Here is a 26,199-nt window from a genome sequence, read left to right as displayed (position 1 = left end):
TTCTCCTGCCGTGGAATTTGATTTGAGGGAGAGCGGCTGCCAGAAGCCAGGGATTTTTGTTGACCACAAGTTGTTAATGGTCTGAGGGCTGTGTTTTCCCAGCCCCAGGGTTTCCTGGCTGTTAGCTGTGCTCACGGCGGGAAATTGGACCTGTCTTCCTTAATGAAGACCAGCTAGGGCAGCGAGGCGGAGGGTGGCCAAGGGGGACTTCCCTCCTCTGCTTCTTATGGGCGTAATGACAGAGGTGGGGGGCTGGCCTCAGCTTCCCTGTGTCTCCTTGCAAGTGAAATGGGATTTTTATCCCTTTTGAAATAGAAGCGATTTAACTCTTTGCTGTCCAGGTTTCAGATGATAGTGCTTGCTGTTTTCTCATTTTCACCGACTGACTTCTCTAGAAGGTTCTTGCTGGAAACTTCTCCATCGGCCATTTCTTCCCACAAGAATCTCAGGCTTGTTAAAGGCCAGTTTGTTCCATAGCTGTCTGGATTTGAGAGTGGGAGGGTGCTGGCGCTGAGGCCGGGGCCAGGCTACGGCTGGCACAGGCTTACAGTGCTCCCTCTCAGTACCCCTTCTAGGAAGATTCGCCAAACTCCACATGGCTTCCAAGGGGCCTCAGGGAAGCTGGGGGTGTCCACAGCCCCCCCCCCCCGACCCTTGAACAGAGTGAACACTGAGGGAGGAGACTCCCAGGGCCCAGGTAGAGGTTTCTGCGGCACAGCGTCTTGTTCAGCTTCATGGCATATACATGTTGAGCCCAGCTGTAGTGGCCTTGGCAGGCGGTCTCTGGCAGCTGCTGGCTCCTTCAGGCATGGCCCTTTTGCCTCACTAGCTTGATTCTGAGTCTTGAGGTTTCCCTGATGTTCAAAGGAGGCTGTGCAAAGCTACATAGAGGGGAAGTGGAGGCATATAGAACACAGGCCTTCAGCTCCTCCTGGGTGGCGTTCAGGTGGTCTTCCTGGTTGAGGCCTTGGGGCTCAGCAGTCACATCTGTAAAATGGGTGCAATGGGGCCACCCCCCTGGGGCTGAGCACTGAGGGCTGCGTGAAAGGCCTGCTCAAGGGCTTCAGGGAGCCATGCTGAACCCAGGCCCTCTGGGTGGCCAGAGCCTGGCCCGTTGCTGGTGGCAGTGACTGCGTTCTCCCTGGAGGCTGTTCCACCTCCGGGTTTTCCAGACTCCTCTAGTGAGTGAGTGCTTTGACTCCTCTCAGAGATGAGGAGGGAGCGGAGCCTCCTGACCCCCCCCCCCCACCCTCGCCTCTGTCTGAGCTGAGAGACTGTAGAGAGTAGATGGACACAAAGTTGTTGGAAGCCTGGCCATAGTTACTGCTCCTGGGGGCCCGGGCCGCAGCTTTCCCCTGCCACCTCAGAAGCCCACTATGAAACACAGGCTATTGTTCTCATCACCGGGCCTCCCTCACACTGGCTGGGTCTTAGGGGCTTAGCAGGACCCCACTTCATGGTCTCCCTTGCTCACTTGGTCGACTCTAACCCCAGGCTGGTGTTTTCCTGAGGGATGTGCTGCAGTTACCCTGCACAGCTTGAGTCTTGTCCCTTTCCTTACGATGTGCCTAAGATCTGAGGTGCAGGAGGCGCTGGGCAGGCCAAGGCCCCACGATTCAGAAAGTGTGTATGTGGGGGCTGCCTCGACCTCCCCATATGGGCAAACATTCCCTTTTCATCCAGGAGTGAGCGTTGGGCTTTGGAAGCAGGGACGCAGCTGTCGGGGAAGGGTGTTGTCTGGATGGGTGGAAGCGAGCTGTTCTTTGCTGGAGTGTCCTTGCAGCCAGGCTGTGGGCAATAGCAGCCCTGTGCTCTGCCTGCCTGCCTCAAGGTGCTGGGAGCTGGGGGCTCTGTTCCCATCTGAGAGCTTGGGAAGCCGGCACCAAGACTTAGCAGCTTTATCATAGGTCACCTGCAACATGGCCGAGGGGGACTTCTGAAGCCAGGGAAGGCCTTCTTCAGCCTGGACCTCTGCCACTGGCTCTTGTGATCCTACATTAACCAAAGACATCAGAGTCCCTGGTTCTGTGAGATCTGCGTAGCTCGGAACCTCGTAGAAAGAACCAGAACAAACATCTTTCCAGGATGAAAACTCTTGCACTGTCTTGCATGACGGTTAACGACCTGCCAATCACTGTTGACTCCTCCCTCCTCCATCGTCCTATTTCCCACTTCAACCTGAACTTGGGGCTGCTCTTGTTCTGTCGTCTGCAGGTTTGGGCCTGACCAGTGTCTTCAAGGGAAGGGCAGAGGCTGGTACCCTCTGCTCACTCTAGGGCCCTGAGGTGGAAAGGCCTTCTTGCTGAAGTATGCCATGAAGGAGGGCCATGGAAGAGACTGAGGCTGCGGGGGTATGGGGAATTGCTGGCTGCAGACTCTGGGCCAGGAGCCAAATGCACTTTTAAGCTGTTGAATGTTTCAAGGGGCAACAAGACCAAACAGACTGTAAACTCAGCTTTCACTGTGCACCCCCGGTTGCTGGCGGGCGCCCCCTCCCAACCACACCTCAGCATTTGAAGAAGGCCAAGTGTTTACCTAATCCTAGCTTCCCTGTTTCCAGGAGCCCGGCTTTTCCACTGACGTGTTTTTTCCTGGAATCTGCTCTGAGACAGGAATGGGCTGTGCTGAGGAGACGCTTTCCTTGTTGGCCAGCCTGGGAGATCTGGGTCTGGCCTTCTCAAAGAAGTATGGTCTGAGAGGCAGCCATCTTCTGTGTGAGTGGGGAGCAGAGCCCCGATCTCGCGGGGAGATATTGCCGATGTGGCCCCAGATCCAGGCCCAGCTTTAGCTCTGACTCTAAGCCTCTCCCACTTTTCCTGCCCCTCACCCATCCACCAAGGGCCTCCCGGGTGAGCTTTAATGGTCCCAGGGATTCAGCTCAGGCCTAGTGTTGAGTGGGATGCAGAACCAATGAACAAGGACTTGTGTCACTGGGGAGTGGAGGAAACCGCCCCAGAGAAGCTGGTCCCAGCTGACGGGTGTCTGCTAGTGACTGGCGGACAAGCTACAGAGTCCCAGAGAGCAGCTGTCCCGGTCCAGCTCCATCTCTGTCATCTTCCCTTGTCGACCTGAATGGCGTACATGTCTCAAAAGGCGCCACAGGGAGGCATGAGGTGCTCTACCCACTGTGAGGGCAGCCACGCGAGGCTGGTTCTGATTCTGGTTGCGGATAACTATGAGGTCGCTATTCAGAAGCCCCTCTGATATCATCTCTGTGCCCTAGGTCCCCATCCATTATGTTTACAGTCCAGAGGGGACAGTCTGGGCCGGCTGTTCCTGAGATCTGGCCTGAGTCCGTGCTGCCACCCAGGCCAGTGTGGCTGTGGCTGTGGCCATGTTGGCTGTGCTGCGAGAGATTCAAAGTGCACAGCACGAAGACCCACATTCACATAGGCCTCTTGTACTGCCTGAGGGCTCTGCATCCTGACCTACACATGGGGATATGGGAGCTTCTAGAGCTAAATGGTAGGACCTGGGTTCAGTTATGAGAAGGGAAACCTCAAACCCAGGCTCTCAGCTGCCCCTCCTGGTTGGGGACAATGCATGGTGGCCTGGCAACAGACGGGAGGAGTACACCTCGGTGGGTGAGCAGGGTGAGTTTGGGGTCTTGTCCATCTGGCTGTGGACCATGACCCACATTTAGCCAGTCCTGTTCTTCTGGCTTCCACTCAGGCTTAGTGAAGGTGCTGCCTCTGGCCATCTCAGGCCATCATACATATGCTCTAGCAGACGGTGTGGACTCAGCATGTGCCCCTTTGTGTGTTGTGTATGACACTTAGGTGTATGGTGTGTGTGCGTGTGTGTGTGTGTGTGTGTGTGTGTGTGTGTGTGTGTGTGTGTGCCAGTGTGCATGCCATGGTGCACATGTGGAGGTCAGAGGACAACCCCAGTTCTTTACCTTCTTCTTCTACCTTGTAGAGATAGGATCTCTATTGTTCGCTGTTTCCTACACTTGGGCGCTGACCCACGAGATCTCAGGGATTCTATCTCCACCTCTCATCTTGCTGCAGGAACACTGGGATTACAGACGGGCACTACCGTGCCTGGCTTTACATGGCTTCTGGGGATTTGAACTCAGGCCTTCATGCTTGTGTGCCAAGGGAGCCATTTACCTAGCCACACCATGTGTCCTTTGAGAGGCCCCAGAACACTAGCAAGTGTGGACTCAAGACTTCATCTGGCTGTGTCCTCACTCTGTGTCTTCAATCTGGTAGCTTGCACTTCCCAGGAAGGGCAGAGTTTTTCTGATGGTTCTCCTGGTGCTGACCCACACATTGTCACAGGCAAAGTGGAGAACCTGTGTCCTTCTAATCTAGGAGGCTCTGAGTCCAAGGTCCAAGTGTGGGCAGGTCACATTTCCTCCCAAGGCTCAGCCTAAACCTAGTGGTTTCACTTGAAAACCCTCAACTGAACTCCATCCACATAAGGCCCATTTTTGGTCAGGTCATACTCTGGAGTTGAAGGTTAGAACTAAAACATAGCTTTGTGTGTGTGTGTGTGTGTGTGTGTGTGTGTGTGTGTGTGTGTGTGTGTGTGTGTCTCCGTTTAGCTCATGTCTCTAAAGCAGCCTGGAAAAGGCTTCTCCAGACCCACCAGAGCATGCACACCTCAGTGTAAGGCACTGGGCACTCCTGAGTGGCTTCCAATTCCCTAGTGATCAGGTTTAGGAAGAATTGGGGTTGGGAGCAGGAGCTGGCACCAGCCTGTGTGTGGCTGGCAGCTGGCCACATAGGGTTATTCATCAAGTTAAGTTGTTGGCTGGCAGGTAACCAGATGGGCAGTCTCTGCTTCTGGAGACCCAGTAAGGCACAGTACTGAGCATCAGAATAGAGATTCAGCCCTTGAGGCTTGCCTGGCCCATGAGGGTGTCAGGTTTATTTCATGGAAATTGTGAGCAGTGGCCATCTCCCAGGAGACAGGGTTGACCTTAGGTTGGAAGTCAGGCCTTGTCCAATGACATCATGCTGGGCTGGCATGCAGTGGACATTCTGATCTGGTCCCCTGAGAACATTGTGGCCAAGGAGCTCTAGGAAGTTAGTCCTCATTTCACAGAGGCACACAGTGCCAAGTCACCGAGGGAGGGGACCAGGGCAGACAGGGACACGTGTAAAGGGAGCAGAGGAGGAGTATGTCACCTGCAGGAGGAACATGTGGCTGAGGAACTTGTAAGAGCCTAGAAACTGCTATCAAACTGTTGATGGGTGAATGTGTCTGAGCCCTGATTCAGGGGTTCCATGGGGAGTCCTGTCATTTAGTTCCCATGGCTGACTGTGTGGGTGTTGGGAACATGCTCTCAGAAACACGGATGGACACCTTTGAAGCTCCTCAATGCCAGAGTTTTTGAGTAACAGGAAGCCCACAGGCTATGTCAATTTGATTGGCTGTAATCCACCAGGTGCTCCTAATTGGGTTGATAGACACTGCCGTTGGCAATCACAGGTTCTTTCATTCCGCTCTTAATGATGAATATTAGCTATATTATACATTTGTTCTGGTTAGGGTTTTTTTTTTTTTTTTGTCAACTTGATACAAGCTAGGGTCAGCTGGGAAGAGAGATCTTCAAATGAAAAATGCTTCCATCAGATGGGCCTTTGGGGCATTTTCTTGAATCATGATTGGTGTGAAATGGCCCAGCCCATTGTGGGTGTTGCCACCCCTAGAAAGCAGGCCGAGCAAGCCATGAGGAACAAGCCAGTAAGCAGTGTTCCTCCATGGTCTCTGCTTCCGTTTCTGCCTCTGGGTTCCTGCCTTGAGTTTCTACCTGGACTTCCCTTGGTGATGGACTGTGATTGGGACATGTAAGCCAAAACAACGACAACAACAACAACAACAAAACCCTTTCCTTCCCAAATTGCTTTTGGTCAGAATGTTTTGTCACAGCAATAGGAAGCTAACTAGGACCTTACCGCCCCCTCCCCACACACACATGCAAACACACACATACACACACACACCCCACTCCCCACACTACAGATGGTTAGGAGGCTGCAGGGTTCATGTGGGTATCCTATGGGGTCTGGGTTTGGCCATACCCATAGCCCTGGCTCAAGTCAATATGTAGCCTTCTTCACATAGCCTCACCCACATCATTGGGCTCAACACATCCCATGCTGATGGGTCAGGAGACCAAAGCCAGGCTCTGATCTTTGTCCTCCATCATGCCTTCCTGGATCTCTCAAGAAGAACCAACCCCCTTTTCCAATTGGGCAAATTGTCCCAAGGAAGCCTAAGGGTTGTTTTTTTCTCCCTGGAGACGAACAGTTATGACATAGAGTTATTCACCTGTGTCCCTAGACTTAGTGTGTGAAACACTGAGCATGAAGAAGGAGGAATTAAAGCTATGGCTGCTTCTGTAGGCTTTCATGCTGTAGAGGGTTGTTCAGATGATGGTGAGCCTTCACCAGGGATTGACAGCCAATTGGGATAGTTATGGTCATGACTGGGAGAGTGGTGGTGGTGTGTTGGTAGTGTGGTGATGCTGGTGGTGATGGTTGTAATGGTGGTAGTGATGATAGTAATGGTGGTGATGGTAGTCTTGGTGGTGGTCGTAATAATTGTGGTGATGACCTTGGTGATTACGGTAGTGGTAATAGTAATCTAGATGGTGATAATGGTGGTGGTAGTAGTAATAATAGTGGTGTTGATAATGGTGGTGGTAGTGGTAATAATAGTGGTAGTGATAGTATCGATAGTGGTCTTTGTGATGATGGTCTTGGTGATGGTAGTGATGGTGATGACGATAGTGAAGGTGGTAGTGGCAATGGTGGAGGTGATGGTGAAGGTGTTGGTGGTAATGATGGCGATGGCAGTGGTGATGGTGGTCTTGGTGGTGATGGTAGTAGTGATGGTGGTCTTGGTGGTGATGATAAAGGTGGTCTTGGTGGTAGTGGTGGTGGTCATGGTGGTCTTGGTGATGGTGGTGATAGTGATGACAATTATGATGGTGAAGGTGCTGGTGGTAATAGTGGTGGCGATGGTGAAGGTGTTGGTGGTAATGGTATTGTGATGGTGGTGATGGTAGTGTTGGTGGTGGTGATGGTAGTGTTGGTGGTGGTGATGGTAGTGTTGGTGGTGGTGATGGTGGTGGTGATGAGGATGGTAATCATCCATCTCTTTCTCCAGGCCCAGCTCTAAGACATTTCCTGCATGATGCCTTTATACCATGCACCCTTAATAGCATCTAGGGAAAGACAGCAAGAAGACATTTTTGACCACTTGAAGCTGTCTCCTTAACTCTCCTATAAACACAGCCCAGCCCATCTCCACAGGCATACTGAAAACCACAGAGCAGTGTATTCTCGCTAAGTCTACTGGCTTAGACATTTTTTGTTTCCATCCTGTGTAGCTCATAAGCAATCATACCAAAACAAGGTTTTAAATGTGGCTTGTGTGGGCTCCAGAAAGCCCAGATGGGTGATCTATCAACAGGAAACTTCTGAGGACATCGTGGAGTGACAGAAAGGGCCCCATGGCACCCAGTTACTCTGCTCTGGGCCTGTGGAACAATCCCCTGGCTTGTTGACAGGGTGTGTCCTGTACCTATGGGTACCTGGCATGTGCCTATGTGGCCTGGCTCTGTGATCCTTCACTGCTGTTGGAAACATGGTCATGCTGTGCTCCAGTTGAGGAAGTTGGGCTGAGGCCTCCCCTGGCGACTGCCAAGGCCAGTCCTCTTTCCATCCCCATAGATGGGGAAGTGTGGCCTGATGTGGTTTGGGAACGTGCCTAAGATCACTGAACGTGATTCAGATGGGAACCCAGGGGAGCTTGGCAGTATTACCTTCCAGTTCCACCTTCCTCCACCTGCGACAACAATCAAGGCACCCTGGGAACTTGTCCAGGCCACAGGTGCCGAGGTGTGTTTTGAATGGGTGATGGAGAGGTCTAGGGCATGGTTCTGGGGATGGCTTATGGCCAGGGAGTATGAGTGGATTTTCAAGATTTGTTTGGCTAGTACACTTGTGGGCTGCCTCTCTTGCAGCCTGGAACAAGAAGGGCTTGTTTTCTCAACTCGTTTGCACCTGTCTGTTTGTAGGCTTGAGGTAGTATTGGTAAAATTTTATGATAGAATCTGTAAGTTAAGCAGTGATCTTTGGCATCCCTGCAGAGCCCCCTTTGGATTGGGTGAGGGTCGGGTATGGCAGTCATGGTGTGGGGGAATGCCTCAGGGAGAAGGAAGAATGCAAAGGAAGGGGAGCAGAGAGAGACCCCTGTTATCAGAGGGCATATTGCAAAGCTCTCTGCTGCATGTGAGTTCACTGCATAGCCCCCAGGGTTGCAGACTCTCCAACAAAAGCTTTGCAATTTCCTCGGCCCAACGCAGCTTGGCTAAAATCTCATTATCGGCAGAGACACAACTGACTCGCTCAGCAAAACGCTTCGGGCTCCGTGAGCGCCAAGGACAGCATGATCTCGACTGTGTCCAAATAGGGATGGACCTGTCCTCTGCAGAAAAATGGACCGTTCACTTGATGCTGCCAACATGGGTGCATGGTCAGCACAGCACATTGCAACAACAGTAATGCCCAACAGGCATGGGGTAGAAGCTTCTAGAAGCTCCGTAAGGGCTCAGAAAGTAAGCCTGTGAACAGAGGCGGAAAGGGGAAGGCAAAGGCTGTTATATGAGAGTGAAAGTGGCATTCAAACATTGACACTTTCTTCTCCTCAGGTGATTTAGGGTTGCCATAGACAGGCTGTGCAGGACTGCCAGTTCTGGGTTGCGGCATTTGAAATTAAATGAAGTAATGGTAGGGCTTGGCCCTGGCCCTTGCGTTTTAGAAAAGTGGGTTGGGCTGCTACCCACCCTGTATAAGCCTGCTGGGTAACTGAGCAGTTTGAGGGTGTCCTAAGTGTGGTGTGCATAGCTTGACTCTGGCCTTATCCCCCAAAGGGGAGCAGCTCTAGGGAGCTGGGAAGGGTGCAGGCAGCCTCCGTTCTAGGTGGCCCGTGACAGTGGTCTCATCTCTCCATGTTCACACATCTGTGTCATGTAGAAGAGAAACATGAAAGAAGTCATCCATGCCCTCACCTGGAAGTGTGAGAATAGGGTAGGGTCAGGCCTGGGGAAGAGGTCACCTTTGCTGAGACACAGAGTGGGCCAGAGAAGGTTGGTGGAAACCCAAGGCAGGCTTGTCTGAGGCAGGCTCAGTCAAGGTTGCCTTTTCCTGATGTGAGCTCAGGACATCATGTGGGGGAGGGACAAGAGGTCTCAGTATAGCTCTTGAGGACCTCTGACCTGCAGTTGAGGGAGGGAACAGTGTCCCAGACACTCAGGTACTCACCTCGGTGTTCCTTGAGGGTCAGCCACTTACTGTACACTAGGGCCCTCCTATGACATGCACATGCATACAGACAAAGCAGTGCACACACAGGTATATACTACAGCTAACATATAGTCTCCACACCCATGCATGAACACAAAATCTGTGCTCCTATCTAGAAACATGCCAGACAACCTCAGCTTTTGCCTCAAGGCCTGCAGAGTGTGTGTGTGTGTCTTCACGGTCGTGTTGGGAAAGCAGACTCTGGAGAAAATCCCCAGAAGGCAGAGGACAGCAGATGAGACTCCTGCACTGAGCCCCCTTCCTGGCAGGCTAGAGGGGGGGCTGGAGTGTTCCATGGCACCACCCCACTGGTGCGTGACCTCTGCCTCTCTGGGCAGAGTCATGCTCATGGAGAAGGGGGTCTGTGGGATGGTTTGCATCAGAATGTAAGTAGGAGAAGGGTCAAGTCTGAAGGAGCTGGGGGTTGTGTCTGCCATCCTTGCATCTCTGGGGTGTGTGTGCTGGGAACAGTTAGCAATAAGACATGCCAGTAAGGGAGCCTCAGTGAGACTGGCTAGCCAGTGGCTCCATGCAGGGGCAGAGAGCCTAGCTCTCTGGAGAGAACCTCTGGCCCAATCCCGAAATCCAGCCAGTTGTTCATGAGTACCTGCGGCCAGAACCCACCTCTGGAAGAAGAGCTGGTGCTGACTTCCTTGTAGCACCCCAGTTCCTCCAGAGTGCTGCCCATGAGCAATTACAACTTCCTGGCTTCATTGAGAAGCCAGGAGTGTCCTTCTGGACTGAGGGCCTGAGACCTTTCCAGGTAGTCTCAAGCTGTGGGTGAGGTTATGAGCCCTGCCAGCCCAGGTTCTAGCTTCCTGCCTCTACCCCTGCTGGCTACTGCTAGGTCCTGAGGAGGCTTGGGGGAGAGGGGCGGGCAAACCCTGCATGTTTAGGGCCTGTATTTTTCCCTTGCCCATGCTGTCAAGAGGCCATTGTGAGATTCAGGGCTGTTGCATGGAGCCTGGATTTCTCCGGTGAAGCATTGCTAAGATGTTCTCAATGTGAGACTCTGGCCATTGGTTTTTGTTTTTAAGATTTATTTATTTTATTTTATATGTATGAATGTTTTGCCTGCATGTATATATGTGTACTTCGTGCCCATGGAGGTTAGAAGAAGGTGTTGGAGTTATGGTGGTTATGAGCAGCCATGTGGATGCTGGGAGTTGAATCCAGGTCCTCGGTGAAAGTAACAGGTTCTCTTAATGACTGAGCCCTCTCTCCAGCCCTAGGCTTGACTTTAATACACAGTTTATCTACCAGGGGCTTCCAGGCTTCTGCCACTTAGGCCATAGGCAGTGACTTCTAGAAAGCTTGCTGAGGCTGCATCCGATGTGACAGGGGAATCCAGAGAGGCTGGGCCTCTAATAGAGCCCTCTGAGCTTCCTGCAGAGCTGGCTGGTCCACAGGGGAGTGAGGCTATTGGGGACACCCTACAAGGTCTCAAGATGGGTTAATACGCTACACCCTGCTGGGGCTCCCTGCAGTGGGTACCTGCCCCCACCCAATGTTCCTAGCCCAGAGAGAGGCTGAATGAGTCAGATCCACCCAGAAGCATTCCTGAGCTCCCAGGAGGATGAAGAGGAGCACTCTTGCCCTCTGGGATGCCCTTGAAGTTGCAGCAGGGGCAGGACCTGTCCTTTTCACCTCTACCTCCCAACTCCACCAAGCCCAGCCTCTCCAGACCCACCACCGTCAGAGACTTCTAGAGGACCTGGATTTCTGAGCAGGACATGTGTGTTCTTGAGTACAAGACTGCTGTCTGCCCTCCATCCATTGTGATGTATGTATGTATGTATGTATGTATGTATGTATGTATGTATGTATGTATTTATGTATTTATGTATTTATTTATTTATTTATTTATTTATTTATTTATTTATTTATTTATTTATTTATTTATTTATTTGAGACAGGTTCTCATGTAGCCCAGGCTGGCCTCTAATTTGCTGTCTAGCCAAGGATGATCTTGAACTTCTAATCCTCTTGCTATCTATTACCTCTCTAGTGCTGAGATGTAAGTGTGGTGCTGCCATGCCTTAGTTACACAGTGCTAGGGATTGGACCCAGGGCTTTTGTGCAGCTAGACAGGCACTCTGTTACCCAGTCACCATTGCGTTTTTACCAGGTTGGCAGTGGCTCTAGGAGAGTGCCTTAGCACAGTCCCTGCATTCCTCATGACATCCCCGCTCCCAGCACCCTCTTTGGTCTGATTTTCATCTGATAGCTACCCGAAGAAGTTGGCTGAGAGATTGGACACCAGGCCCTAGCTCAGTCTGAGGCCGTGTGGTAGCCCCAGGTCAGAGGCAGCCCAGGATGGAGGTGGGGTCTTCTCAGAGCCCAGGTTGGGTTTTCAACTTTTCTCCTGCTCCTGCTCCTCTTCTCCCAGTTCTCACAAGGTCTGGGAGGGGACCGTAATGGAATCACAGCACCCTCACCCTGTCTTCCCAGCCCCAATCTGAGGCTCACACAGCTGGGGAGCAGAAACAGTTGTGAAGTAGAACCCCTGTCCTACAATCCTGTCCTCCTGCCCTACAGAAAGCTCGTTGTCCCTTGGTAGTCTCGCTGGGCACTGGGCATTTGAGGTTCTTCTCCCTTCTCCTCACATGCAGTAAAGAAAAGCTAGATGGGCCGGAGGCACCCTGGACCAGGATCAGGTATAGAGTGAAGCTGGCTCCCTGTGGGGCTTGGAGATGGACAAGGTTCAGAAAGCAGGCATTCCTTGCCCAGCCTGGGTTGATGGCATTCCACATCCAGGCCGGACACCTGACTGAGCTGAAGCCCGCTTAGCTTGAGTCCCAGAGTAGGCACACAGGAACACGGGGCTTTGTGTCAGTTGCTGGAGCCCTTTCTCCAGCCTTGGAACAAGTTGTCATGTAGTGTGTAGGTGGTGGTGTGTCCCCACACTCAGTGACAGCGAGCCACCTTCCTCCGGGCCCGCCCTCTTGACCACTAAGCTGGATTGCAGAGGTGTGCGAGACACAACTCTGCCTGAAGAGCTTGAGGTTCCTGAGGAGGCAGAGCCTGTAAGAGACAGTGGCCTCACAATGTGCCAGCTGCTAGACCCCAAAGACTCCCAGTGCACACCGCCCCACAAAGGCGCCTCTTCCTCCCACCGAGTGTGTTGGTTTGGGAAGCATTTGTTTACACGCCAAGCTGTCGACTGAAAGAGAAAATATTTTATTTGAATTGGATGAAATTTGAGCTAGAGGTCGTGTTGCTTAATGAAAAGGTGTGGTTTTCCTGCACCATCCTGCCACGAGGCTCTCATCTGTGGGAGTTTAAAACACAGGCCTCCAACATCCTCGGAGGGACACGTGTGGGAGGGAGGGAGGGAGCCAGGGCGGTGCGCACCTCTGCTGGCCTCAGAGAAGGTGGGGAGGCGTGATGGGCATTGCAGAGAAGCATCTGGACTGCATGTCGGTAGGGAAGGAGCTGCTATGTAAAATACCGAGAGGGGATCTTCGGGAGCCCTCTAGGCCCCGCCCCATTCGCTGCAGCGGAGGCTGCGGAAGGAACGTGAAGCAGAAGCAGCCAGTTTTGTGCGTCTGTTCTCTGACTCCCACATCCCCTCGTGGGCTAAGGTCCACGGCTACCCTAAGGGAGGAAGAAGCCCCTGTCCTTGCCCCTTAACCCCCAGGGGTCAAGTGTGAGCTAGGCCACCCTACCCCCAGCTGCCTCTTGCACAACTGTCCTGCCTCAGCTTCTGGTAGGAGCCTGGTGGAGCGGCGGCATGCAGCTCTTTGCAGGCAGTAGCTGCCCTGCTTGCTGCAGGGAAGAATGCTTTTCTGTCTGCAGTCTGAACAGGAGATTGTCTGCTGAGGTGGGGACAGGGATGGGGGGGGGGTGGTCAGCTGGTAGTCATGGGCATGGGCTACCTCTGGAGCTCAATGTCCTAGTTAGTTTCCATTGTCAACTTGACACAGCCTCAAGTCACCTGAGGAGGGAGTCTCAACTGAGATACATCAGCTTGGCCTGCGGGCCATGTCTGTGGTGCATATTCTTAATCGTTAATTGGTATAATAGAGTCAGTCTGGCCCAGGTTGGATTATTTTGTTCTGTAGGTCCGTTGTCCTGGGCTGTCTAAGAAAGCTGGCTGAGCCAGGCGGTGGTGACGCACGCCTTTAATTCCAGCACTCAGTTGGCAGAGGCAGGCGGATCTCTGAGTTCAAGGCCAGCCTGGTCTGTAGCATGAATCTTAAAAGTTCTTATTAATAAAAACAAACCTGGAGCCAGGTGTTGGGGTGAATGCTGGAAGATCAGAGAAGCAGAACAAGCCATAGCTTCCTCACCTCGCCAATTCCTCAGGTGATCCTGTTTCCTCAGTCTGGAAGCCTCTGGGTCCTTATCCAAATGGTTCTCAGCTGAATTGCAGCTAGAAGCCTGAATGCTTAACTAGTTCCTGGTCCTCACACCTTATATACATTTCTGCTTCCTGCTATCACTTCTTGGGATTAAAGGCGTGAGTCACCATGCCTGGCTGTTTCCAATGTGGCCTTGAACTTACAGAGATCCAGGCAGATTTATGCCTCTGGAATGCTAGGATTAAAGGTGTGAATGCCACCATTTTCTAGCCTCTGTATCTAGTGGCCATTCTATTTCTGACCCCAGATAAATTTATTAGGGTGCACAATGTTTTGGGGAACACAATACCACCACACTGGTCTACAGAGTGAGTTCCAGGACAGCCAAGACTACACAGAGAAACTCTTAAAAAACAAAAACAAGCAAACAAAAAAACTATCTGAGCATGTATGTAGCTAGAGTTTTCCTGCCTGGTCCACAGCCAGGACAAATCTCTGACACCTGCCAGTCCCACAGCCTCTCAGACCCAACCAAGTAAACACAGAGACTTATATTGCTTACCAACTGTATGGCTGTGGCAGGCTTCTTGCTAACTGTTCTTACAGCTTAAATTAATCCATTTCTATAAATCTATACCTTGCCACGTAGCTCGTGGCTTACCGGCATCTTCACATGCTGCTTGTCCTGGCGGCGGCTGGCAGTGACTCCTTCCGCCTTCCTGTTCTCTCAATTCTCCTGTTAGTCCAGCCTATACTTTCTGCCTGGCCACTGGCCAATCAGTGATTTATTTATTGACCAATCAGCAATACATCTGACATACAGACCATCCCACAGCACATGTACTTGTGGGTGAGCCATCCTCCTCCTCCTCCCTGGGTTCTGCTGAACTTCCAGCTGTGAGTGAGAGCTCTGTTTAGAGGCAATGCCTCATGGAATAGCAAATAGATCTGCCTTCAGGTTCCTGGCCTGAACTCACTCAATCCTGGGCTGTGACCTGGAAGTGTAAGCCAAGTAAGTCTGTCCCTCCCTAATTTGTTTTTGTCAGAGTGCTTTATCAGAAATGGAGAGGAAGCTAGAATACTCTCAGGGCCAGTGACCTCTCCTGAGCCACAGTCACATGAGTGACCTTAGGAAGAAATGTCTGCCCCTTCTTTTCCATAGAGGTCAGGGTTTGGGGTCTAGTCCCTGTGATGGCACCCGGAGGAAAGGACCACTTGCAGGTCACACTAGAGGCCACCCTACACAGCCATCCAAACGGACTCGGGCCTGGTTGAGGGTACTCTGAATCCCTTGCTCATTACTTGGGGTTTTCAGACTAAGCCTCCAGGGTTCAGAGGGGCTGGCCTTTGATGTATTCTGAGACTGGTTTTTGGTTCTGTCAGTGAGCACTCCCACTTCAGCCCAATTCTAGGCCAGCTGCCTCTCAGAGACAGAAACTGGAGGTGAAGGACCCTGTCCTAGATCACAAGATGTCCACACCCTCCTTCTCAGGATGGAGGATCCTAGGAAGCCCTTCTGTGGGCCCACACTCAGTGACTTCCGGTGACACACCCATCCCATCCCATCCTGCCATGGCCCAGTAGAGGCCACATCTAGACCTCTTGGCTCTGGGACCTCCAGAGAAAGGTTCGTACTCCACCTAATGAAAATCAGGGATTGGGCAAGAAGGCCACTTTTCCCTCAGAGCACAGCTTAACTATGGGTGCAGGACCAGAGGTAGTCTGAGATTCTAGCCAGAAATAGGGTGCCAACAGACGCTCAGTGATGACATGGTCTTGAGGGGATGTGATATCATCAGGAAAGCACAAGGGCAGTCTGTGGTGCTGACAGAATGTGGGCACCACCGTGTAGCTGTTTGGGGTCAGAGCGGCACCTGCAGCGTGGGACAGTGGCCGGAACTCAGCAGGTGCCAGATGGCCATTGCACGAGGAGGTTAATGGATGGATGCATGGGTGGGTACATGGATGGACAGATAGGTAAATGGATGGCAAGGGTGGGTGGATAGACATGATCTGTAAGAATGATGGATGGACCGATGGCATTAATAAATGGATGAATGAAATGATGGATGGACATAGGAATAATGTGCATCAATGGATGGAGGGCATTCATGGTTGCATGGATGACTGGATAAAAAGATGAAGTGCTTGGGTGGGTGGGTGGATGGGTGAGGAGATCAGTGAGAAAGAGCTGGGTATGTCACCCATTGTATCCACAGAAATGTGTCTAATATTTCCTTCCCTTCTTGGGTGCTCACTGTTTACTGTTGAGTCCCTCTGAGTCCCTCCTTCTGGCCCTGTGGCTTTGCTATTGACTCCTGTGGTCTGATCCTGGCTCATATGTCAGAAGTGTCTGATGGCTGTGCCTTCTCACTGCCACCCCATGTTTGTTCTTGTCCTAACTGAGTCCTCTGCTGGCCCCTGGCCCCTGGAATTCTCTGTCCTGCTGTCCCGTTAGGGCTTTTCTCTTGTGTTCACCTTTCAGCGATCCCAAGATTTGTTATTGAACACCTCGGTTACACCAGTTTGCCTGGGGGACGACAGCTCCACAGTGTCATGTGAAGTGGATATTGTTTATTTCGTGCTCATTTTTCACTGAGAGATAGCAAATCTCAGACAGGCTCCAGGCCACACAGCCGGAGAGTGGCAGAGTGGGATGGTTTTTCAGACCTCACTGTCTGTGGAGAACACTCTGCCCTGTGCCGCTGAAAGCTGGTGTTCCTGCACCCTTCCATGCCTCCCCTCTAACTCTGAACCGGTGGCAGAGGTGGGCACTGAAACCTGCTCTGCTTTGGTCAGAACTCCACAACGCCCTTATCAGGGTCTTCGGAGAGGAGAGCCATCACTGAGGTGAGCTTGGCGATCCCCTCCTTCCATGCCATGGGTGACTTGTCACACCACAGGGACTCAGCACTGCGGTCCACTAGGGCTGCAGAGCCCAGCTGGAAAGGCAGAGATGCTATTGAGCACACAGCCCATGCGGGGCTTTGGAAACCAGGCGGGTAACACTTCTGCCTGGGATGGAGAGAAAGCCCAAAATAAATCCAAGAGACTGCTGTTTTCCATATGGTACCCAGGCCTCATCCCTGCAGCCCACTGATGGAAAATTCCAAAGATCAGCCCTGTCCTTAACTGGAATATGTTACATATTATATTCCAGTGTAGTGTAATACATTCCACTGTAGTGCTTGGTGGTGGCATTGTGTGACAGGATGGGCTCCGGGCACAGAGAACTTGACACCTGGCACAGCACTCGGTCACCTCTGCTTATTGTACCCTCTCCAGTGTGGCCTTCAACATGCTAAAATGTTTTCACACCTTCTCCCCCATCCCTGAGCCCAGAAGGAGGAAGTCACTGGAACTTCGTGAGACACCCTAACAGGCCCTGCCTCACCTGCTGTTGGACTCTGAGCCCCACTTTCTTGGGCCACCGAATGGGGGCTGATAGACACACTGTGATGGCCACAATGGGAGACCATGAGCAGCTTCTTCACCCTGTGCTCAGCGAGTGGAAACACTCACTCCTGGTCACTGTCACCAGTAAACTCTGATTGGCTGGGAGGACCCAGCCCCTGCCTCAAGCTGGCCCTTGCTGTTGCCAGAAGGGTGTCTGCACATCGTGCTGTGGCCTCTGCAGGCTCTTCATTTCTTCTCTGTCTGCAGATCGTAATAAGAGAGAAGTGGAGTACATGATTCTGTGAGCTCGGCTGCCCTGTGAGCAGGTGTCTTCTGACCAGCTGGAAAGTTCCAGCATGAGCTGTGTGGGTCATCTGGGCTGTGACTTGTACTTGTGGCATTTATCAGTGCATTTCACTTATTTGCCATTTTTTTGCATGGACACATGGTGCTCCCACATCTGGGGCCATTGACAATACTGTTATGAGAGTATACATATGTGTGTTGGCCCGAGTGAGTCCCTCTTTGCTTTTAGGGGTGAACTGATTTGTGGAAGTTTGTTTAAGTGTTTGTCCTAGTTTCCAGGGTTGAAACTTCTAGGTCATATAATTCTGTGTTTAACTCAATGTATCTTAAAGAAATACCCATTGGTACTGGAGACTGATGGACACAGGGACATGCCCTCCCAAATCTTGGGCAGATGCATTTATGCTTTGTAACTGCAGTAGTTGCAAGCACCAACCTGACAAGTGTGCAACAGGTATTTGGTAGATAGATGGATGCATTGTGGGGTAGATGAATAGATGTATGGATGTATGAATGGGTGGATGGATGGATGGATGACTGGGTGGATTGTTAGATGGAAGGATGGATAAAAAGATGGGTTGGTGATTAGTGCATGGATAGATGGATGGATGGATGGATGGATGGATGGATGGATGGATGGATGGGTAAGTAGATGGGTGGGTGAATGTGGGAATAGGTGGAGGGATAATTAATGGAAGGGTAGATGAATAGATGGGTGGATAAGTGGATGGATGATGAGTGGATGGGTAGGTGAACTGATGGATAGGTAGATAGATGGATGAACAGGAAGATAGATGAATGGACAGGTGAGTTGGATAGATGGATGAATGGATGGATAAAAATGTAAGTGAGCAGATGGGTAGGTAAGAGAATTAATGTATGCTTAGATAATGGATGGATGGAAAGGTGGGTAGGTGCATAGGTGGCTGGGTAAATAGATGGCTGAGTAGATGGATGTGTGGGTGAACAGATGGATGGGGAGACGAATGGGTTAATCCCTAGATGGGCCAGCCTAGCTTAAGTAGCTCTTCAGAGCAGCATCTGCTGAGAGGAAGTGTTTTCCTAGGATATCTCCTCTCAAGGTCTCAAGGGCTGCTCTCTGGCCCAAAGCATCAGGCTAGGTCTCCTGGGTCCCCCAGGTCCCTATGAGTACCTGTGCTGCTTACTCATGAGCTTTTGTCCTTTTGTAGGGTGACATCCAACAGTTGCTCTTTGTCTCCGACCACCGGGCTGCCTATGATTACTGTGAGCACTACAGCCCCGACTGTGACACCGCGGTCCCCGACACACCTCAGTCACAGGACCCTAACCCAGATGAATACGTGAGTCACCTCTGGCTGGGTTCACGGTGGGAATACAGGCAAACCCCAGGAGCCAGCAGGATTGGGATTATAAAGGACTGTGGAAGCTGCAGGACCGAGTTTTAAACAAACCGTAGAGGAAGCAGTGTGTGATGTCTGATCCACTTTACCACGGAGTAACTACATCACCCCCGCCATGATGGAGTCTCTCAAGGGAGTGTCATCAGCAGCTTCATCCTTTAACCCTCCACACACATCCCTAGATGGATGCAGACAGGTGCCCTTTACCCCCAGGCTGGGCCTCATGTGTTCTCCAGAGCTCAGTCCATTCCCTCACGGGCACCTGAAGTTTTGCAATAGGGCATGCTCAGCCCTGTGGTATAGTGGTCGGTGCCCTGAGTCCCACAGTAGCAGCAACTCTGAAGGACAGCCATGTCTGTCCCCTTTGCCCTTCTCCCCATTTCCCACTCCGGTTGCTGGGTCACTCTCCTCACCTTCCTATGCCTTCCTGTAGCAACACCTTATTCATTTTACTTGGAGTTCTCTGGTTGGGCTGGTCTCTTGCTTCTCTGAGTATCTTTGCATCTCAATCTGTACCTCTCCATCTCTCCTCTTCCACTGCTGGCCAGAGTAGGTGGGGGCTTTCATGGGCAGTCGGGTTCCCTGGCTTAGGCCACACCCCCACATAGCCTGAGATTGTGTTGGATGGAGGTCTGAGGGCAGCCCCCACCAGGTCCCTGATTTGTATTTGAGGGCAGAATGCCTGCTTGTGACTATGAATCCCTCCCAATGGGTACCCATGCTTTGGGGCTGAAGGTCAAGTTTGGTGGCTAGTGGCTGTGGCCCACGGAAATCACACTTTATCCTGACACTGATTCCTAGGGGTCAGATGTAACCACTTTTTAGGGCTCCACTTTTGCTGACCTCTTAGGAGAGTGTGGGGTTGCCCATCCCCATGTTGGGCTTCTGGGTCTTGTTCAGCTCCTCAGGGAGCGGCTGAGGGAACAGCCCTGTCCAGGGACCCTTGGGACTGGGCAGTGCCTTATGACATCTGATTTCCCACCTGAGCCAGGGCAAGGACTCTGACAGGCTGCCCTGTAATACGTCCATTTCCTTCTTCATATGGGCACCATTGACTCCAGTACCCAGAAGGAGACGGTGAGACCTATTACTACGAGTACCCATATTATGAAGACCCTGAAGACCCGGGGAAGGAGCCTGCCCCCACGCAGAAGCCAGTGGAAGCCGCCAGAGAAACCACGGAGGTTCCTGAGGTCTGAGCTGGACTGGGACTGGGCTGGGGAGGTTCATGGTCCCTCAGGCCATGGAGCAGGGGAGGGTAGACAGCCAGAGGCTGTGAACATGGTTACACATACCCATAATCCTAGCTCTTGGGAAGCTGAGACAGGACAATCATGGGTTCTAGGCCAGCCTGGGCTACAGGATGAGGCTCCCTCCCCCACGACTCCATGCCTGCCACCTCCCCCACTGCCACCCACGCACATATGGAAGCTTAAGCTGTGGTTTGGACCTTTCCTAATGTGTCACTGGGTGGGCCTCCTTCTACTCACGCCACTCTCGATACCTGGTATTCACGCACTGGCTGCCTCCCTCATTTTCTCTGCCTTCCAGAGATTGAGGGCCCTGAACCCAAGTCCACAGGCCTTGTTTGAACTTCACATCCACACTCTGTTGCTGATCACTCTCCTACTAAAGGGATGCTAGGATGGATGCCTGGACACTCGTGGATCCAGGTACCCTGACTGCCTCTTTCTATCCTCTGCCCCCAGGAACAGACCCAGCCTCCACCAGAAGCCCCTACAGTGCCTGACACTGCCGGCAAGGAGGAGGACCCAGGAATTGGGGACTATGACTACTTCCCCACCGACGACTACTACACTCCCTCCCCTTACGAAGACCTTGGCTACGGCGAGGGTGTGGAGAACCCTGACCAGCCCACCAACCCCGACTCAGGGGCCGAGATCCCCACCAGCACCAGCGTTACCTCCAACAGCTCCAATGTAATTGCCTCCCTTTCTTTATGCCTTGAACTAGGGGCAGGGGTGCGGAAGGGGCAAAGGTCACGGCTCTGGTCGCTGCTGAGCACCTACTTCTTTGGGTGGCCTTCATCACCCACCCCCATACCCTGGCTCCCAAGTCCTCTGGAGTGGGGTTGAGTATGGTTTGGAAGCCATTGGCTTTTCTGAGTTTATTTCTATTTCCCCTGAAAAATAGGTAGATTAGCTTTGTTGGGTGTAGCTAGCATTTTCCTGGCCTGCCTGGCCCATGGTCAGGACAAATCCCTCTCACCCGCCAGTCCCACAGCTGCTCAGACCCAACCAAGTAAACACACAGAGACTTATATTGCTTACAAACTGTGTGGCCATGGCAGGCTTCTTGTTATCTAGTTCTTCTATCTTAAATTAACCCATATCTATTAGTCTGTACCTTGCCATGAGCCTCGTGGTTTACCAGTATCTTACATGTTGCTTGTCATGGCAGTGGCTGGCAGCGTCTCTCTGCCTCAGCCTTCTACTTCCCAGAATTCTCCTCTCTCCTTGTCCCGCCTATACTTCCTGCCTGGCTACTGGCCAATCAGTGTTTTATTTATTAACCAATCAGAACAGCACAGTTAACATACAGAACATCTCACAGCAGTTGGGCTATGAATTCTCATTCACAGGGTGGCTCAGATAACACTGTAGTTTTGGCTACAGGAGTACCATCTGGGAACATCACAGAGTAACCGTTATGGGACATTGTGTTCTTCACTATTGGGAAGAACCTCAGTTTCCCGTGTGCAAGCTGTAATCACCAGCTGAGTGCAGACCTCCCTGGGGATGGAGAGCAGTTCTGAGGGGCACTGCTGCTTCTCCCTGCCCTAGCTTGTTACCGTGTCTTGGGCAGTTCGGGGAGCCATCCCCGTGGTGGCTGGGAGGTGTACAGCAGAAAGGCTGTGGAGACCACAGGTCTTCCTTCGTGGAATCCCTCATGGCCTTTAGCACTAACTGTTCTGATCTGGGGCCACTGGTTGTTATATGTCCAGCAGAAATAGCTGGACCCAGTGCCTGCCAGGCAAAGTCTGCATGTCTGCTGGTCAGCCTCCCTGAGTGACCCTGCCACTTCTGTCCCTTCATCTGCAGCCAGCTCCGTCTCCTGGGGAAGGGAAGGATGACCTGGGCGGTGAGTTCACCGAGGAAACCATCAAGAATCTAGACGAAAACTACTATGACCCATACTTCGACCCCGACTCCGACTCTAACGGCTCCCCATCAGAGATAGGACCAGGCATGCCGGCTAACCAGGATACCATCTACGAGGGGGTAAGAGACCCCGGCTCCTCTGCTCAGGGGCATCTGGGCGGTGGGGAAGGGACAGCACTTCCAGAAGTCTGAGGGTGGTAAGAGTGGCCACCGTTGCCATGCGGCTTCATTCTTCTCTTTTAATTAATTAGAGACAGAATCTCACTGTGTAGCCTTGGCTAGCCTGAAATTCATTATGTAGACCAGACTGGCCTGATGTGCATATAGATCCATCTGCCTCTACCTCCCAAGCACTGGGGTTAAAGGCGTGCGCCACCATGCCTGACTGAGCTCATTCTCTGAAGTGGCCCCTCTGACTTCCATCAGGTGCCTCGTTGCCTGGCTGTGTTGACATATGCATGGCTGGGTGTGGGGATGGGCGGTCCACTTCAGCTTGTGATCCTGCTTTTGGACACGAGGGGGGCGCCTAGCTGCAGGGACCACCAGCTTTGCACCAGTTTTGTGTCACATGGACTTTTGTTTCCTTTCTCTCCCCCGTCCTTTCTCTCTGGAACCTCACATTCCACCCCCACCCAGATTGGAGGACCTCGAGGTGAGAAAGGGCAGAAGGGAGAGCCAGCCATCATTGAGCCGGTAAGGACATGTATGTGCATGTATACATCGTGTCTGTGAGCTGCGGTGTCCTCTGCTAAGCTCATGATGATTTTGTAGGGTGTGATCAGACTGTGGGTCTTCACTCTCTGCCCACCAGGCCACTCAAGAAGCCACCCCCATGTCCTCTACATCCTCTGTATCACAGATAATTGGGAGTGAAGGAGTATTCTAGAGCTCGGTCAAGGTGCCGGGCAACGTGTAGATCACACATGTCTGTACTTGTAGAGAAGGCAGAGGGTCAGAACACCTCTGCGAGAGTTCTTCGGAAGAAGGGACACAGAGCTTGAGAGGGAGACTGGACCAAGGCTGGGTGGGGCGCTCCTAGTGTAAGTAGCGGGGTGGTAGTTAGTTAAGGACTTCCTCTCTCCATGCCCTTTATGCCTCCATTCGAGTCCATTTGCTGCCACCATTGAAACGGGAAAGATCTGAAGCCATGTCAAGGGAGTGTAAGTGGCTTTGAGGTAGGACACCCTGACCCAACCCTGAGCAAATCCCCATGCCATAGAATCCTAGGTAAGTTAGCACAAGGACCTGTGTGGCTGTGTGCAGTCCATGCCCCCTCCCGGCCATGGTGAGGGCATCCTTGTCCTGCTAGGTGCTATGGCCTGTTTGGGTCCTGAGAACAGAAAGCCGTGCGATTGGCTGAACTGGGCTCGCTAGACATGGGAGTGTGGGCTCAGAATCGGCTTTGCCCAGGGGAGCTGGCCACTGAGGTCATCCATCCTAGCATATCCTGTGAGTCCCCAAGGGAGGAAGCCCTTGCCCTGCATCCTGGCCATTGCAAGGCTGAGAAGTTGTCAGTTCCACCGCCAGGACTCAACTCCCTGGGGCTGAGTTCATGACATGACCTTGGGGCTCCCTAGGACAGAGAACCAGCCTCATAGGGCCCCCACCTTCACGCAGGGGAAGCACTTAGTAGGCCAATGGGCCAGGGCAAGCTCCCTGGCTTGGCCTCTTTCCTGGCCAAGGGAAGCCCTGGAAGAAAGCCTCCTGCTGGTTCCAAGGGCTCTGCCTGCTGCTCGTGCCCCTGGCCCCCTCTGGCACTGAGCCCGAGGACACATATCCTCTTCCCAGACTGCTCTGTGGATCCAAAGAAGACAACTCTTATCTGAGGCTATGGCCTCAGGGAACAAAGGGAAAGGGTGCAGGGCATGAGGGTAGCCCAACTTGAGGATCCCTTGCTCAACTCCATGGGAAATCTCACCCCAAGTTCATGTTCACAGGAGGCTAGTCCTGAAGAGGAGCATCTCAAGGGACCAGGGCAGACTTACCTCCTGGCATGTGCCTGAGGCTTGCTCCACTCTGTGCCAGGGGGAGGCTGTAGCACAGATGGCCTCTCTGCTCTGCGGGACCTCCTTAGGGCACCACCTCAACTGGACTTGGCCCCAGGTGGACATGGTCAGCCACTGCAGCCCCTTGACGGGGTCCCTGATGCTTCACTAAAAGGGGCATCTTTCCTGAGTAGGGCAGTGAGATCCCAGAGAAGGCAGGTACCCAAGGCTCTGTGGGCCTCAAGGCTGGTCTCCAGCTTCAGAAGTGGTTGGGTAGTACCTTTAAACAGGCTTACTTAAGCTTATTGTGTGTTGGAGTTGGCACCCCAGTTCTGAAAGCAGAAGAGGCACGGAGAGAGCCCCATTAGAGGGCTGCCCTGAAGGAGGCTGTGGGCGAGGGTGGTTCAGAGACATCACTGAGCATGCGCAGGCAGTCCAAGGGACACTCGTCTCTAGACGATCCAGCTCCTCTTCTCTGGGAACAGCACAAGCCATCTGGAGGCAGTTACAGAAGGACCCCCACCCCCGCCTGATGCTCGCTTCTTCCCAGCTTCCTCAGAGTGTCCACAGGGCCTTTGGCAAGTCCCCACGGAGAGATGGTGTAAACATTTGGAATTGTCAACCTGGAGCGCCGCCAGATGTCCTCAGAGTCTTAGCTATACATAAACAGATGGAGGCCTTGGGGACTGGCGGTGCATACCCTGCTCCATGTGGGGGCGGCTGCTGTCCCCTCTCCCCAACACCTGTCCCACAGAATGGGTTTACAACAGAATGGGTTTACAACAGAATGGGGTTACAGTCCATCCCCTGCATCCAGGAGGACAGGGCTGGCCTTCCCTGCTCAGGTTTAGCTCCTCTAATTTATCCGCAAGACAAGGGGCCCCGTAAAAGGACAGATCTGACTTGGTGGATACAAGACAGACTCAGTAGTATCCTTGGCACCAGCCTACAGTGGGCTCAAGGACCTACTAGTAAGTGCTGAGTTGATGCCTCTCACCCAGTGGGGCGATGATGCCACCCACTCCACTCTGCCTTCCTGGTTTATCATTGTTTTTTGTTTTGTTTTTTTCTTTGAGATCATGTCTCATGTAGCCCAGGCTGGCCTTACTTGCTAAGTAGTTGAGGATGATCTTGAATTCCTAATCCTGGGATTATGAAGCTAGCTCCTACAGTGCTGGAGTTCAAGCCCGGGGCTTTGTGCATGCTAGGCTTTACCAAGTGAGCTCCGGCCCCAGTCCGTCATGGCTTCTAGTTTGTTCTGCTTAGCAGATGGATGGATCTCCATTAAGGATGGGTTTGAGAGCTGAGAGTGATAGCACATGCTTATGATACCGGCACCTGGGAGGTTGAGGCAGGAGGATCTGCGCTCTGAGCTAGCCTAGGCTACGGAGCAAGATCTTTTCTCACTGCAAAGTAAACAACTGTCTTCAGTTTGGCCAAGTCTGAGATCTTTTATTTATGGTTTTTGTTTAGCCATATGTATTTAAGATAACAAAACAGTATGGCTTATTTTTATAATTATTATTGTGTGTAGGTACACTTTGGTATAGATATGTGCAGTGTATGCCTATGGGTGTGTGTACATATGTGCAGAGGCCAAAGGTAGATGTCAATTGTTTTCCTCAATTGATCTCCAATTTATTCTTTTTAAGATTAAATTTATTTTTAACTATGTCTCAAGTGTCTGCCATGTGCCCTCAGTACCCTGAAGAGGGTTGCCCTGGAGGTAAGGTGGTGGAGAGCTCAGCAATGGTCTAGACTATCAGCATAGTGAGCTCCAGGGACCCACCTGTCTCCAGTTACGGGTGCACACCACCAAGCCTAGCTTTTATATGGATACTGGGATCCAGACTCAGGTTCTCATGGTTGCACACTTTGTTGACTGAGCCATCTCTCCAGCCCTCAAGCATGATGCTTTGACAGACCCGATGTATGTATACACAGTAAAGAGCTCAATCTGCCACCCCGTGTCACAGCCTTTCTTTGTGTGAGCCTGGGTCAGTGTGTGTGTGGCTGTGGTGGGGGTTAGTGAGCGTAGCTGAGTTTATTTCTCATAGACCGCTAGTGAATAAGCCCTGTCAGCTACAGAGACCTTCTCCTGTAGTGCTGAGCCCCAGTGCATTAGGAGATGGGTGGGGCGGTGGGGTGCAGGGTAGGGCCAGCATGCCTTGGAAGGTCGTGGGACCAGGGACTGGTTCCTCTAGCCACATGCCTTCCTTTTTATTCTGACCTGGGGTGATCCGGGGCTTGCCTCCTGTGAGATCCTGCGAGGCTGCCCCCGCTCCACAGAACAACAGTGTGTGTGTCTGGAAAGACAGCTGCTGTCTCCTGGGCCCTGCCAGGGCCAGTGGTTCCCTTAATCCCTTCTCCACTTCTGAGTC

General features: G+C 52.3%; 1 protein-coding gene across 2 annotated transcripts in view; it reads left to right on the top strand.

The window, feature by feature from the left end:
* Col5a1 (collagen type V alpha 1 chain) overlaps nt 1-26,199 on the top strand; it is a 156,456-nt gene that overhangs the window by 47,520 nt on the left and 82,737 nt on the right. For both annotated transcript variants that reach the window (XM_015986637.3, XM_015986638.3), the window contains exons 5-9: nt 18,520-18,651; nt 19,773-19,904; nt 20,421-20,651; nt 21,774-21,953; nt 22,470-22,526. In XM_015986637.3, coding sequence (XP_015842123.2) covers nt 18,520-18,651; nt 19,773-19,904; nt 20,421-20,651; nt 21,774-21,953; nt 22,470-22,526 — 732 coding nt within the window. The remainder of the gene's footprint in view (nt 1-18,519; nt 18,652-19,772; nt 19,905-20,420; nt 20,652-21,773; nt 21,954-22,469; nt 22,527-26,199) is intronic.

This window comes from Peromyscus maniculatus, chromosome 4 (assembly GCF_049852395.1).
Source record: "Peromyscus maniculatus bairdii isolate BWxNUB_F1_BW_parent chromosome 4, HU_Pman_BW_mat_3.1, whole genome shotgun sequence".
NCBI classification, from domain to species: domain Eukaryota; kingdom Metazoa; phylum Chordata; class Mammalia; order Rodentia; family Cricetidae; genus Peromyscus; species Peromyscus maniculatus.
This window is presented reverse-complemented; position numbering and strand designations above follow the sequence as displayed.